This window comes from Brachyhypopomus gauderio, chromosome 4 (genome assembly GCF_052324685.1).
Source record: "Brachyhypopomus gauderio isolate BG-103 chromosome 4, BGAUD_0.2, whole genome shotgun sequence".
NCBI lineage: Eukaryota > Metazoa > Chordata > Actinopteri > Gymnotiformes > Hypopomidae > Brachyhypopomus > Brachyhypopomus gauderio.
The window spans coordinates 28122830-28138988 of NC_135214.1; the positions used below are offsets into that span (position 1 = coordinate 28122830).

At 47.9% G+C, this 16159-nt stretch overlaps 1 protein-coding gene across 1 annotated transcript in view; it reads right to left on the minus strand.

Annotated features, from left to right (window-relative positions):
• Positions 1-3504: 3504 nt before the first annotated feature.
• The window catches only part of fbxl17 (F-box and leucine-rich repeat protein 17), a 180468-nt gene continuing 167813 nt past the window's right edge, over positions 3505-16159 (minus strand). Inside the window, exons 9-10 of the mRNA XM_077003537.1 lie at positions 10976-11118; positions 3505-4485 (exon numbers count right to left, since the gene is read on the minus strand). Coding sequence (XP_076859652.1) covers positions 4348-4485; positions 10976-11118 — 281 coding nt within the window. The 3' untranslated portion in view covers positions 3505-4347. The remainder of the gene's footprint in view (positions 4486-10975; positions 11119-16159) is intronic.

The following is a 16159-nucleotide window of genomic DNA, read 5'->3' on the forward strand; positions in this document are numbered from 1 at the left end:
TACAGAAAACCTACAAGCAAAATGGTCAAATGACGTTTTAATAAAGACAGTAACCATTTGCCACAAATCAACCATAACAAACACTGCCTGAAATTCATGTTTTAATACCCGGAAAGAAGTTTGACAGAGTAATCACAAGGTGTCAAAATGCGGGTTTAAGTGAAAAAGAATGGCCCTTACACATCCTAGATGTCTGTTCACGTTATTTGTATTAGCGCGGGATGTCTCCAAGCCAAATAAATGGGCCCTGCGCCAGAAAATTCAATCATCAGAAAAGTGCGGAGATTGAACAAAAAACACACCACACCTTAACACCTTAACCAAGAAGACAGCTTGAGGTGGAATAGCTTGGCAAACGCGACCGTCTTTCATTAACGTCTCAATATCACACCTGCACCGCGCTGGCAGGCAGAAGCTGCACTCGGAGGCAGCACGGAGACCCGGCCCGGCTCCTTCCACCGCTTCACACCAGATGCGCAGACGCTGCCAAGTTTCCAGAAAGGAGCTCGGCGGCGCGAGTCCTGCCCCTCCTGAAGCTGAAAACGCCTCATCAACGGCTCTTCATGCGGACTTCCTTCACCGGGAGGAGGAGGAGGGCCTCACGCCTTTTCGGTTAATGACCTTGAGCAACAAGAAACAGAAAATGGGCACCTCTTTGCTCAGGATCTAGTCCTCATCTAATGATCGCATCTAAAGTACACTCACCCAACTGGCTACACTGATATGTTGGTACAACTTGGAAATAAAGAGATTTTTAGAAATGGAAAAGCAGCTCCAGGAACGTGTCCTTGAGGACAGGGTCGGTCGTCCTTGCAAATTGATAGGACAAATTTCCTACGTGGTCAACGAAGCCTCATCAGATAACCAAATGAATGTGTAATGCATGCATGAATATTTAGAGGGGTAATTACCACTCCTCAGTGGCCATGGGCACTCCTCTCTTCCTGGGGTCATTATCTCATCAGGGCCTAAGAACCTGTATTCATGCTTAATGCATTTTGTAGAGTCCTTCATAGAGCTGTTACTTAAAAATAGACCCAAATCAACAGCTTAATCAATCTGCCTACATATCTTTGTACACACATCCATACACAAACACACTTAAGTCCCAGTGAGAACAAAGACTATACTAATACAAATGTAGGGAAATCATATGTAAGATTTAGATAAGAGCTATTTTTGCACCAAGGAGGTTGGCTATAAAGTTCTTTTATGACATCTATTGCCGAAAAAAGTGTTACACCCTGTGATTACAACTTGAGTTGCTTTTATAGTATGAAAAAAACATACATATTTCAATAACATAAGCAATAAATGGTCCAGTTTTCAAAAAACACAGTAAAGTATTTTCAAGCTAACAGCCTATTTCAGACTAACAGCCCATTCGCGCCTGAGCTTGGTTCAGCCATGCTGAACTCTCAGCCCAGTTAATACCCAGCGTCTGATGAACTACCCCACGGTGCCCGGCCAGAGGTGAGCTTCACCCTGGCGTGTGAAACCAAAGAGCAAGTAATGTGCTATCTGGGTGGTGTCTTTCCAAAAGGTTAAGGAGTAAAGACTGGCCAGCAGAGCCACGGACGCCGCCACAGAGCCACTTTCAGGTAATGGGAACGAGAGTTAGCTGGGTCACAGCGGCAGGACGGAGCAGACGTATTAAACAAGCGGCACTTGTGCGGGGCAGGCGGGGGTGGCACGGCTACACGCAGCGCTGGCGTTAGAAGGGTGCATCTGAGGGCGAAATGATCACGGCACCGCAATCATCTTTAGTTCAATATATACTATAAATGCCGTGATTCCCAAAGTCGTTATCTTGTTTATTGGTAGTAAAGCCACAAATTGCTCTCTCTCGCCCGCACATGCACGGACAGAGAGAGAGAGAGAGAAAGAAACAGAGAGAGAGAGCAGAGCCTGTGTCTGCAGCCTGTGTCTTGCCAGACGTTATAGTTTCATGATCGTGAAATCTAATATGATAATAATAAAACTAATCCTCACTGTAACCATAATGCGAACGCTAATGACGTCACTAAAGCGAAACCCTCTGTGATGTTTTCACATACTGTGGAGTAGAAGAAGGCTTTTATGGCACAAGGAAAGAAAAAAAATGAATTTGTCCAGACCTATTACACAGTTCATTTGAAACATGTTACATGACACCAGTCACACAGACAACGCAGTGAAATTATCATGAGAAAGTTTGCCTTTTGAATGTCAAGGTCCTAACCATGTCGAAAGACAGCATGCGCGAATCTGTGCCCTGCGAGAATGTCAGGAGGTGATCTTGGTGTGCTGCTTCAGATCCACCCCTTGTGATCTGCATACGGTGCAGGCCCCTCCCCCAGCTCACTTACGAGTGGGCGGAGTCCTAAAGGGTGACTGGACGTTTGTGGCGGGACCTCGGAATAAGGCACATCCCAACATGTCTATCGGCCTTGAGACATGTGGAGGTCGTGCGTGCAGAAACGGAGCGGCAAACTCATGAAGTATCAGAGCATTTAACATACGCACGTGGGACAACTGGTTAGATGCACCGTGTTTTATGGGAGGAATTTCTCGCACATCTTTGCACCGTAGCGAATAATTAAAGTGCGGTGCCAAATTAAGTAGATAATAAGGAAGGAAAACCCTTTTTAAAATGGTGTGAGGGTTAGGTCAAGTCAGTTAGTGACCCTCAATCTATGCCTTAATCTCACTAATGATTACCAAATGTCAAGGGTGAATCCTCTTGCTGAAGTGCAGTGATTATAAAGAATCTTGGGGCGGCGGTGGCAGGCTCATCTGGGAGAGAGCGTGGCAAAAGGGAGGAACCTGACCACCCTCTCCATCCGGATGGGAGATGGCGGTGTGGAAAGGGAAGGTGGGGGTCAGGACCACAGTGTTTTATCACTCATCACATTCACCTCATTCGTTTGCTGACAGTGAATCAAACCAGACCTCGGAAACGCCACACACTGAGGAAGAAACACCTGCAAACACACTTTTAAACAGTCTAGGAGCCAGGAGAGAAGAAGAAGTGTACTTTTAATTGACTCAGATCCCAAGTACAGTAAAAGATAACATTGTAACTAAGACCTGCCTCTCCCTTTACCATGTGATGCAGTACAAGAGCTACTGGCCGCAGCTAGTCTTACACAATAGGAAATACCCTGGTTGTTTGCATAAGAGTATATCACAGGCTAGCAATGAAACCAAGGGGGACAAATTACTTCTTGCCTCTAGATTTCAAATAGATGACTGTAATCAATCGAGAACTCTGCTAGATTGCAGGCAAATACAGATGCCTTGCAACACAATATTAATAGAAGGTTATGCAAAATCCTGTAGTGAATAACCCTTGGGTTTTCTCAAAAAATCACCCTACATTGTTTTATAGCCAAAACAAACTTCAAACCACTGTTTACAATATCACAAGAGTTAAACAACATTGCTTAAAAGGAAAGAAGTATAGGAGGCATTGATGGTCCCCCCCCCCCCCCCCCCCCCCCCCACCCCCCACCCACCCACAACTGTTTCATCTGTGTTCCCCTCCTGATATAATCCAGGAGATTATATGTAGGAATATCACCTACAGACATCAATGGTTGCTCCGTTCTACCACAATATTTGATTTAGAATTGTATTTTCCTACTTCACTGGACTGAAACAAAGACTGAAGCTACCTCTGGATTTGCCGGTCGAGTCTTTAGAAAGTCTCCGACTTTAACACAGATCATAACTGTTCGACACGTCCCTAATACTGAAAATATTCAAACGCAAACAATTGGGGAAACCTCGAGTTTTATGCTTTGCGGTCACTTGATAAGACGTCTAAACATTTAGCCCTAATGGTCACAGTGACCGTTGGTGGAAGTCTTCAGATGCCCTGTTTCTCTGAGCTCTCTTAGGGCTGTAATAACTCTCTCGGGAGGAGGCAGACAGAGCAGCCTGTGTTAACGGGCGTATGACAAGAGGTGCTGGAAATGTAGGCTCAAACAAAACAAAAACAACAAAGCCAACTCCAACCTACAGCCCCCCAGAAAACTGAAACTGTTCTTCAAATCATTGATGCTCAGCTCAAATGCGCCTACATGGAAAAAGCTGGTCTTTGAGAGACTTTTAGAAAGATATTTAAGCCAGCATGTTCGGGGTGACTACATCTCAAGTCTGAGCTGAACGTATCCTGGCCTTATGACTGTCTATAAAAGGAAAAAAAAGACAATGAAACGCAAAACCTGTTTTAGAGCTTAAATGAAATGGTACCAGCAAAATGTTAATGCTCTTATAACTGACCAGCTGCGCTGAGAGGGAAGGCAAACATGAGTTCATTTCTGTCATAATGATTGTACAGGAGTGTGTGTGTGTGTGTGTTGGCTAGGATGCAGTGGAGGTGTTGGGGCTCCAGCCCATCTGATAGGCTCTCTCCAGTGTTCGCTTACAGTCCTGCATCACAGTGCTGAACACTATGTGTGGATACTGCAGGACTAGTCTCTCCACCGTCTCCTCATTCACCTGGACAAACACAAGAGCACAAGGAGAAGATTCGTTCAACAGCAGTGGACAGAAACATCTTCCATAAGATCTGATGGGAAAAACCCCCCAATCACAATTTTTTTAATGGCTTCTGTAAGAAATGGCTTGAGCAGAAAGAACTGTGACTTCATACGTGGAACCATCTTCAGTGAAACGAATGACTGAACATCTCAGCGGAGACGTGCATGCCCACAAGCGTGCCTGCACACAGGGTCTCGGTGCACCCCTGTCCAGCGTCACGGACGGATCTACGGCTCCCCGAGAACGAGGCGGCGTCCCGGAGAGAAGACAGGCGCTCTTCTGTGTTCTTTGAGATAATTGCCCTGGTCCTTGGAGGCGCAGGGTCAGAGCAACTTTCCACCCCTTTAAGTTTCATCATGCACAGCGTCAACAGTGTGGCATTCTGATTCTGGGTGAATGGCCGCTCCCCAGGAGAGTCCGTCTAATTGTTCTTCCATTATAAGCCATCATAAATCTTTGCAGGGTGAAAAAGAACATCGCCAACATTTACATGTGAATATATGGAGGCCTAAGTTTCCAGTTGAAGTTTAAAAAACCATAACTACTACAAATGCTGCATGGGTCAAAATGGTGAATGGATGGATTAATATGCAAAATAGAAAGCATATGTAAAATCTCAAATCTCACACAATATTGTTGTCAGAGCAAATATAAACAAAGATCTGTCATAATCCTTTCACAAAATAACACAACAGATATGTCACCTCACCTTACTTAACCTGGAGTCCATGAGGTGTGGTAAAACAAAACATATATAACAGTCACAAGAAATCATTAGCTTTCTGTGTGTGTGTGTGTGTGTGTGTGTGTGTGTGTGTGTTTGTGTGTGTGTGTGTTGGCACGTCTGGAAGAGAACCATATGAAAAGCCATTCCACCAGAGATTGATGGTTTTAATCTTTCGGAGATATCTGAAGTTGTGAGTCTTGATGGCTGGGACTCTTCTTATTACGATCATTCATTTTTATCTTCAAAGACTTTAATCTTTGGATCTGAGAGCTTCTTAATATTGTTTGACAAGCAATGTGTGGCTGTGACCAAGGACAGAGGGGAATCTAATACTCTGTCAGAACAGTGGCATTGTTGGACTGCACTTACCACACAGAGCCTCTATTGCACAGACACCAATATTTCTTCACAAGGATCTTTTCTCTCAGCCGAACACACAGACTTCTGCCGAGCTGAGATATATTGAGCTGAAATATAGTACTGCGCTCTCTGCCTGCTTTTCTGGACCGGGTCAACACAACACATTCATTTCAAAGTGCTTAAAAAACGCCACGGACAAGTCGTACAGTACGTCCACACTAATATGTGCAGTGTGGACATCTCAACTTCTGTAAAGACATTACGGCATTTTTTGTTTTTATAGCTGAATCTAAAAAGCCACATGGGGACGTGAGTGTTCGACTGGGGCTGAATTTGCTTTTCCCAACAACTTGCTCAAGCTTCCAGTCCACTAAAACACATCATAAAACTGTCAGATCTCTCTATGTATCACAGTGTAAAACTAGCTGTCCTGGACTAAGACCTGCATGCGGTATATAATGTCAAATTTAGAGAGAGAGAGAGAGAGAGAGAGAGAGAGAGAGAGAGAGAGAGAGAGAGAGAGAGAGAGAGAGAGAGAACATTTTTAAGAACATTAGCCTCAAAGATAAATTCCTATTTTAAGATAGCTTATATATGTACTCGTATATAAATATAACATCTTTTACTTAGATGTAGAAATACACAGACACCTCACATGAACACACAATAGCATGCATGTGTGTACACCCCACGCACGTATACCAAAGTTAGTGACCGAAGAATACTGCCAAATGGATTTTGGTTAAAGCTTAAAAAGCTTCTGACTACGGGAAGAGTATGATTCTCGTTAGAGGCCTACATAAACATGGAGATTTATAACAGCTCTAAAGCTGCCTGCAATCTACCCGCAGTTGTAAAATGGCAAAATGAATGACTGGAGAATATTTCTGTGGGTTTGATAAAGACCGAATGAAAGCTCACCAGAGACCGGCACGGGGCCTGGAAGACCTGAGCAATGATTATGTTTGAATTTGAGACCGAAGCGATGAAGTAAAAGAACCTTTCTGTTTTATGCCATCGTAATATTTGCGAAGCTGCCTTCAGTCCTAAATGATCACTTAAATCACCCTGAGATACAAGACAGTTGGGGTGGAAGAAAATATGGATATTTCTGTTGGAAGCATGGGTATTACTAAACAGAACACCGGTTAGGAGTGTTACATAGCAGAGACGTGAGGTCACGTTCTGGGAAAGGCGCGTGATGCATTTGCTTAGAAGAATGCTGTAGAGAGAGCAGCAGACGCACACACCTTGTCTGCAGCCCAATGCCGCTCAATCTCTAGCTGAACAAATGAACCCAAATCCAAATTTCAAGTGAAGGCTACATGCTGCAGAGGTTGTTCTTTTGTGATCGAATAATAAATCCAATGTCACGTGATGAAAACTCGTTAGCGTCGTTTGTGTAGTGCTGTCACCCTTTCCTAACCATATAGTGAACATACAACAGGCGGGCTCACAGGACAAATGAACCTTTTGACAGTCTTAAACGGCTAAATGCCCAGACCCTTGAATCCCACTGGACACAAACTTCTCCGGCAGGATTCGAGCAAGATCCCATCAACCCAGCATCGCCGATGGAGGCACACCGAGGTTCAGCAGGCACACCTGGGTTCAGCAGGCACGCCCGGGTTCAGCAGGCACGCCTGGGTTCAGCAGGCACGCCCGGGTTCTGCAGGCACGCCCGGGTTCTGCAGGCACGCCCGGGTTCAGCAGGCACGCCCGGGTTCTACAGGCACGCCCGGGTTCAGCAGGCACGCCTGGGTTCTACAGGCACGCCCGGGTTCTACAGGCACGCCCGGGTTCAGCAGACACAGTTGGCTCTTCAGTGCAGAGGTGCACTGGCCCCCCTGATCCACAGCTAGCAGATCTCCGGGTGCAGTCCCATTTCTGGGCATGCTTTAAAAAGCATGGTGTTAAATTATAAATGGCCGCCATGGTCGGTTTTCCGCTCTCTCCTCTCTCTCCCTCTCGGCCCATATTCCATCAGACTCGCTGCTCCCCGAATCTTGTTTTCCTTGTCTCGTTTCACGCTGACGCAGTACGCATCACTCAACCCTGCTGCTGTTTACTTTGACTGGAGGTGTCGAGCAGGGCTCACGGGGGGACTTTCAGAGGAGCGCGGCTCCGATCGGGGTGTCCAAGAATCTCCACAAACCTCCGGCGAGGCCTACCGCAGCCGAGAAGCACTTTTCTCACAGCGAGAGGCTTCAGAAGGAAATGTGCGAGGAGCTGCTCTGAGAGTTGGTGGGAAGCTGGCTCTTCGCGGACAGACACGCCGGCCCGTTTGGGGCTTTGTGGTCAGGGAAGGCGCAGCGGAGTGTTTGTGTTGAAACCGAACAGACCTTTTAAAGCAGCCTGACGTTCTGATCGAAGGTTCACAGGTTCGGCGTGCGCTGACCTGTTAGCAAAGTGGGACACGGTTTTTCCTCTCAGTGCTGAGAATCTCCTCATTCCTCATTGATTGAAAAAAAAGAGGGGGGGGGGGGGGTGCCTAACTGCTTCTGTTCGGAACGGAATATGAAAAATATGACATTTCAATTCCAGTATAACAAGACTCGGTGAACAACGAAACTGCATTCTACAGAGGAAAGAATGCTAGCGTGTACAAAGAGGGCTTGTTAAATCCCTTGATAAAAGAGAATGAGCTTTAACACAAGCCTCCGATGCGCCACATCAAAGGCAGCGGAAGAACTGAGAGCCGAAGACGAAGCGATTTGATTGTTTTGACCGGCCGGAGTCAATAGCGTTCCTTCAGAGCCGCCCACACGTTTGGCCCCAGGGCAGGAGGGACCGGGCCGAGCGGAACGTACCAACTCTGCCCACTTAGCTACGCAGCAAACGGACATAGTGGACATTCCACCGCTGGCGAGCACACGAGTTTTACGAAAGGCTGAGCATAAAGGCAGCCATTCTGTCAGCACTCGCACCCATGAGATCCAACCGTAAGTCGGAAAGCGCACGTCGCCTTTTTGGCCATAAGTCATGAAGAAGGCCGCACGTGCTGCTTTGGCTCGAGCGCCGCACACATCCTGGAGATCCAGAAGCTTTTTATGGTATGTTGAACATCAAATTAAACTGCTGCAATACAGAAGCCAAATTAGATTATGAAAGTATTGGTGCATTGACTGTGCAGAAAGATAGTTAAGAGAGAAATTTAATTTGTCGTGGGACCGTGGATGTGTAAGTAGTGTTGACCTTCGGGAGTGAAAGAGCCTTCCTGTCTCCAAATCTCTCTTGGCCTTAGGTCAGCGTAATATAACAGGGCATGATTAGTACAGTGTGTTCAGAAGAGAGACTCTTCTCCCATGTTCCTCTGATTTATCCTCATTTATTACATTCATATACATTTATAAATATAGTGGTAGCATGCCGAACACAAACAGCTCTCATGCTCACCAAATATTACTCAGATGAGAAAAGTTCACTCTAAGAATACAAATTTTGCAAAAAGCATTCATAAACCATTTCACAAAAAGTTCACATACTTGTGCAAGCAACTCCAATTTTCATTAAAAGAAAACTAATTGCATTAATAAAACACTTAATAAAAAAATTAATCAACCTAAATAAATTTCAAGGACTTTAAAGCTTTTTAACTATACAGGCTATTTACCTGTATTTACCTGTTTAAAATATCCTTGTGATCTAATAAACCTAACTTTTTATTATACCATAAATTTTTGTTATGCTGTTTACTTTTATAAATGCAAACAATTTATAAAAGGAAACGTGAACTGAACTAAAGGAACGCTGGCTGCCTGCACGAATCAAAACAGCAGGGCCACAGCATCTACAAACAACCACAATCAAAGGACCACAGCATCTACAAACAACCACAATCAAAGGGCCACAGCATCTACAAACAACCACAATCAAAGGGTCACAGCCTCTACAAACAACCACAATCAAAGGGTCACAGCATCTACAAATAACCACAATCAAAGGGCCACAGCATCTACAAATAAGCACAAAGGGTCACAGCCTCTACAAATAACCACAAGGTGCTTTCCTTTACCTTCAGACTATGAAGCTTTTGACTTGGTGCTATAATGCAAACAGCCCCATCACAATATCATCATCATCATCATCATCATCACCTATTCACTATTATACCACTATTTTACAGAAATGAAGGGGGAATATGCAAACTGTGTGGTGAACATGGTCCATAAATAAGAGTTCACTTTCTGTAGTTGGAGCAATTGCTTCTATTCTGAGGCCTGAGTCTGTTTAAAATAAGAACCCATGTGCATGAACGCACACATGCGCTCACTGCTGTTCAGCAGATGTACACACACACACACACACACACACACACACACACACACACACACAACACACACACACACACACACACACTAGCTGTTCAGCAAACGCTGCATCTGCATTGCTACAGAGGTCCTGCTGAGTAACACTCACTGTGCAGCATTATATGATGCATAGCCAATAAAGGCCAGTCACAGTCCTTACACACGGGAGCAGGGCTTACTCATCAGACGGACAGCCTTCAAGCTCGGTGTTGTTCTTAGACAGCATTATAACTTGTCACTCTAAAACACTTTACCACTCAGTTTCATGTGTAATTCCTTTCATGAGTTTTTTTCCTTGTGTATTTTCAGGAGAACATTTGCCAACATTGTAGTTAAAATCTTGAGCCTACTTGTTTGATGCAAATTTAAATTCCTCAGGTTATACCCAAGTGTGTGCGGTTGTGCCAACGCTGTATGAGACTCACTCATGGGCTGAAACTATCCGCACCACTGACTGCTTGAATGCATCCCATACGTAACACACTCTTCAGCCCATGTCTTTTCAGAAGCAAGATTTTTTATTAAGCAATTTCAACTTAATTGACTACATTAACTGGGTATAGTTAATTATACAAAATGTTGATGCTTAATCAAGTGTTTCCAAGAATGTTTTTAATTTTCAGGGGAAATTTTAAATTGGAGAAAAGTGAGATAAAAATAATATTGGCAAATAATAGCCAAATTATATTAGATGTTTGTCTGGGAAATTTAGAAATTAGTGCAGTAAAGCCTGTTGCAAACCTATTTTTCATAAGTGAGTTTAAAAGGCTTTCTAGATAATAGAGGTTGGGAAGAAGCAAGAGAGAAAGAGAGAGAGAGAGGGGGGGGGAGGAGAGAGAGAGGGAATGTGTGAGGGAGAGAGTTTGGTTCTGGTTGGGGGGCATGTCTGGGTAGGGCTTGGTTTGTTTTGGGGGCGTGTCTGGGTAGGGTCTGGTTTGTTTAAGGGGCGTGTCTGGGTAGGGTTTGGTTTATTTTGGGGGCGTGTCTGGAAAGGGTTTGGTTTGTTTTGGGGGCGTGTCTGTGTAGGGGTGTGGGTCTGGGAGAAGCTCACCTTATCACACCTCATCAGTCCCAGGTAGCGCAGAGACTTGCTGCTCATGGCTATCTGTGTAGCTCCCTGGTCTGTGATCTCCTTACACCAGCCTGCATCCACCGTCTCAATGGTGCTGCTGTACTGCCCGATGGCTATCAGTGCTGGGGAGGGAGATATGGAGGGAGAGAGAGAAAGAGAGAAAGAGAGAGATGCATTATTGTCACTGGCTGCACAAAGCAGCAAAATGCAAATCCATCAAATGATTAGACAAATCCTAACCAAGGGCTGTGTGAAACAGCCGGGGCACAGACGTGGTCTGGCTCCCCCCCCCTCCTCCCCCTCCCCCTCTCCCCCTCCCCCCCCCCCCCCCCCCCTCCTCCCCTCCCCCCTCTCCCCCTCTCCCCCTCCTCCCCCCAGGTCGGGCCCTTCCGCTCCTCATCTCTCCCTAACTACAGCAGGAGAAGCTCTGGTGAGCTCATTCCTGTTCAGCAATTGCTGAATCTGCAAAGAGCGTGTGTGTGTGTGAGAGAGAGAGAGAGAGAGAGAGTGTGTGTGTTTACAGAGGGTCAACAAGGCTAATTTATCGCAGGACTCCAAAGCTATGCTCTGAAAAGTGGGCCAAAGCATGTGCGTTAGTGGGGAGTGGAGTCACTGCTTCAGGTCTTAGCGGGCACACCTGGGAGTGTGCGTTAGTTTACTCGCTGCTCAGCAGGGGGAAACGCTTCCATCACTACAGCTCAACCGGCCTGTGTGTGTGTAATAGTGGGGGGGGGGGGGGGGGGGTTCTGCAGATCACGGTTCTGCATCTCCACGTCCAGCCCACCTCAGGCAGGCGCACGCACACGGCTCGAGTTCTGACAAACATCTGTGCTGGGCCCCGGGACTCGGTTCACCAGCTCCTCTACATCGGCACGGAGGGGGAAAGGTTCAAAGGGGGGGAAAAAAGAAAAAAAAAAACCACGGCAGGGTTTGTGGGGGAGAAGAGCTCGGAACAAGGCCAATTACCTTCCGTTTGCGAGCGCCATAATGAACTCCGCGGCCGGTCCGTGTGTGTGTGTGGTGCGGGGCAGTCCGTCTGGCAGAGGAGACTCCCGAGACGGTGCCCTGCCTGCTGGGAGCGGGGATTACATCGCTGCCGTGGCTACGGCCTTCCTTTAGATAAGTAGAGCGGCTTGGTGGGCAACACTGAGACTCTAATGCCGTAGGACAACAGCATGGCGGACAACAAGACAACCGCAAACAGCCACTTACCGCAGACGGAGCGAAAGCAGAAAAAGAAGCCAGTGAAGACTCTCTAGAGTGCTGCCTGATAAAATGGCCACACATTGTTTTCTCAGTGGCCTGTTTCACATAACAGGAGGCGAATTACGTGTGGCTCATGAAATAGGGATGAGAAATTAATGAACGAAAGAGTGCAAAAAACAAAGTTCATTTATCTGTTTATTTATTTTAAGTCTCGTGTCTACCTACAATGCTCAAATGAAGCGCACCAAAACTACACCTACACGCCCGCCCACACGCCACCTTCCCTGACGCCACAAACACGCCCGTGTCCCGTGTTTTGTGGGGACGATTTAGTGCAAGTCACTGGCCAGACGGCGCGCGGTCACGAAAACCGCTTGAAACCTGCCGGCTAGACTCTCATTAGCGGTGTGGCTGGCGAGGTACATGACACAAAGGGAGCAAGTCTCCCCCGCCTGTCTGGACGTGTCTCTCCCACACCAGACGCACTGCCCCAGTATGAACAGGGACCCACGACTCCTGGTCCTGATCCACATGGAGAGCATCGTCTTATGCAGCTTCCAGACGCACGTCTGGGGTTCTGGGGTCTGAGGTTCTGGGGTTCTGGGGTCTGGGCGAGGGGGAAGTGGTTTCCGTTCACCCAAACGTCAGTCACTGTGTCTGGGAGGCAAACACGAGGTCAAAATCATACTGGTGCCTTTTTTTGGGCTGGGGCAAGGAGAGCAGCTGGGATCTGAGCAGAGGTCACAGAGTCAGTCTAAAAGTACAAGAGGAATTGGCAATATGAGAGGACCAGACTTCCTCTTTTTTAGTGGAAGCATGTGTGATTGACTCCCGCTCTCTATGAAGAGAATAAATCTCAAATGATGCCAGGGCATGAAAAACTACTAATATGTTCCCCAACGCTTGCCTATTAATTAAAAAAAGAACGATTTTAGATCCCACTTCTGGGACAGATTTTCAGCAAGTATGTTTATAGTTTAAGGAGAGCTATAATGTGAATCCCTCCTGCAAAACAAGAACACGACGCCAGATAGGTTCATCACCATGATTTCTGGTCAAGCAGTGGTCACACCCCCCATACCATATATGGGACCCACAGCGGCGAATTAAATTACAGACCTTCTATTAATGCGTGGTAGGGGAGCAAACTCAATTTCACATGCAACAAGGCACTCCCCATGCACTAAAAGCGCCCAAATCTAAACAGCACTGACTGTGCTCATTATTCTCTGATCTCTCCGGTTCAACTTCGTTTACTGTCAGGTATTTAACGCAGGCTTTCCATCAGGTCGGAGCGCTGTGAGGGGGTCAGCTGCCCACCTCCCCACCTCCCGCTCCTGCGGTGTCCACCGGCCGCACCCCCGCCAGGCCCCCCGGCTTTGAGAGGGAGGGGAGCAATACGTTAGGCACATAAAGCCTCTGCCTCCTTTAAACCCCAGAAAATGATACATTTCCCTTTCTTGTGCGAGCGGGTCTCAGGTTCCAGTCTGCAGGGAGCGGGCCGTTTACTCTGGGGCCCCCGCGCCCGCTCACATGCCAGAGTGTACGCGAGATGACATTGGGGGGCTGGGGTAGGGGACGGGGGGACGGGGGGACGGGGGGACGGCGCGTCCCTGTCCACTTGAATCGGACTCATCCTTCCCAAAGCAGATTAGCCTCGGACAAAGCCTCTGGCCTTTGATGTGCCTTTCATGGCGGGGCGGATGGGGCGGTCGGGGGCAGATATCCGCTGTTCTTCTGTAGTGCTTTTAAAAAATATTTGAGCAGACACGGGTTGTTAGCCAGCCTACCCGAACCTGGACGGAACCGTCCCGTCTGTGCGCGCGGGGCGAGCGAGAGGCAGTGAATGGGAAGACACGATCGCACGGGCTCCTGCTGGCGTGCGGACGCTGGGCCGCTTTCAGGTCGCGAGCGCAGATGTTTCAGATCTGGTGCGGGGGGAGACGTGCGGTGAGCTCCCGCACCATCGGGCCAAACCCGGCCAGCGTCCCCCTAGAGCCGAAAAGTCCCGGGTGATTTTTGGCAGTTCTTCGGTCCGTCGCTGCATGTTCCTCCTCCTCCTCCTCCTCCTCCTCCTCTCCAACAGACGAGCATTTCTGTTTGCTGGCATCACGGTGGAGTTCTGGAGCAAGCTGGTTTTGTGGGTTTGCAACAGGGGCCAGTATGGATGAGGGTCCCCTGTCATCGCCTCACTGAGGTCGGTTCTAAGCATACATTTGGAAATCATCATGTAAACATGAAGATGAGGGGAAAAGGAAACAAATTACAAACAAATAAACATGTCACGATCTTGGCTTCGCCCCCCCCCCCCCCCCCCCCCCCCCCCCCACTGCCTTGGCAGACGTGATGTGCCGTTCTATTTCTAAACACGCGGGTCCGTGCGTGGGCGGGCGGGCATGTGGGTGTGTGGGTGTGTGTGTGTGTGTGTGTGCGTGTGTTCTGATAGGATCACAGCACTGGAACATGCCGTACTGATTTTCGGTTCCTGACGAACGCGTGGTTCTTAGCTGCATTGCAGTCAGCCGGAGGAGCTGGGTCAGAACCCCCCCCCTCCCAGCCCGACCCATGTGCCTGGATACCATCTACTACCCGTGACACGCCCGCAGTTGGTCTGGCGGGAGGTGGAGCGGACCGGCCAGCGTCTGAGGGGAGCAGGAGTGGCCGGCTACCACCTCCACAACACACACACACACACACACACACACACACACACACACTCGGCTGTGAGCCGATCCTTGTGATGGCTAACGATTTGCTGTCTGGAGAATAAATGAAGCGGCGTGAAGGTAAAGAGAGATGGGGAAGGAGGAGCGAAAGAGCCACTGTGTGAACTGTGAGTAAAACTGCAGTGGACAAGAGATGAGGACATTCTTGATTTCTGTACCTGTGTGTGTGTGCGTGCGTGTGTGTGTGTGTCTGTGAAGCGATACCAATCGGGCAATGACAATGGCTCCGTCCTCACTACAGGCAAATGATATATTAAAGGAATATTAAGTAGAAGTTCCAGTTTTGCAATGATCAAACGCCATTTCCCAATATCAGAAAGAAGCTGAAATGAAAGGAGGAGCACTACTTCAGAAATATGCGCACCGACAGCCCCAGTGTTTGCATTTGCATTTGGGATCCCAGACTAAACGTGCTGGCCGTGACCTTCTGGAGCTCAGCTGTACACAGAGGCCGCCGGTAGCAGCTCTGTTGTTTACACCCCACAGTATCAATCAGACGGTATGTGCTCGGCCTATATGAGCAAGGGGCATGGTCTCTGCCGGCCACGTCACGTCCGGACTACGTTCCGAGCAGGAGGTCAACAATTCATTACACGTCCATTCTCCTCCACTGACCTGAAGGAACCGTACCGAATGTGAACAAAACAAAACCCGAGCCTTTTCAGTTCAGAGAGGCCGTCGAGCGGCTTGCGTGAGACTTGCTTTAGACGGCCGTGTCCAGGTATGGCAGTGTTGTGCTGCAGAAGGTGACGTTTAGCAGAGAGGCAGCCAGTCCCCCCCCCCCCGCGCTGCTTGATTTGGGCTTTTGCACACGGCCCCTCGTCCGCCCTCAGCATGAGCCAAACCCAACGCAAGACCAGCCACACTTATCATCAGCGCACGACACCGACCGGTGGCAGAGGGGCAGAGTGTGATTGGACCTGTTTTGGCAAGAGAGTTACCCTTAGAGCTGCACATTAGTGTGTGTGTGGTGTGTGTGTGTGGGGAGGGAAGAGGTTTACACAGGACCAACTGCTACAGTTCTGAAGCTCAGGTCTCTGGCACAGACAGAGGGGACAATGTGAATAAATTGAGCTGGGTTCGAGCTTATAAATAGGGTAAGAGGATTTATGAGAGAAGACTACATTTGTGATCTGTGGGGGTGGGGGTGCGGGCGGGTTAACTCTCTCCCTCACACAAACACACATGCGTACACGGGAACATCACAATTACATTTTTGGAAGTGAGAGAT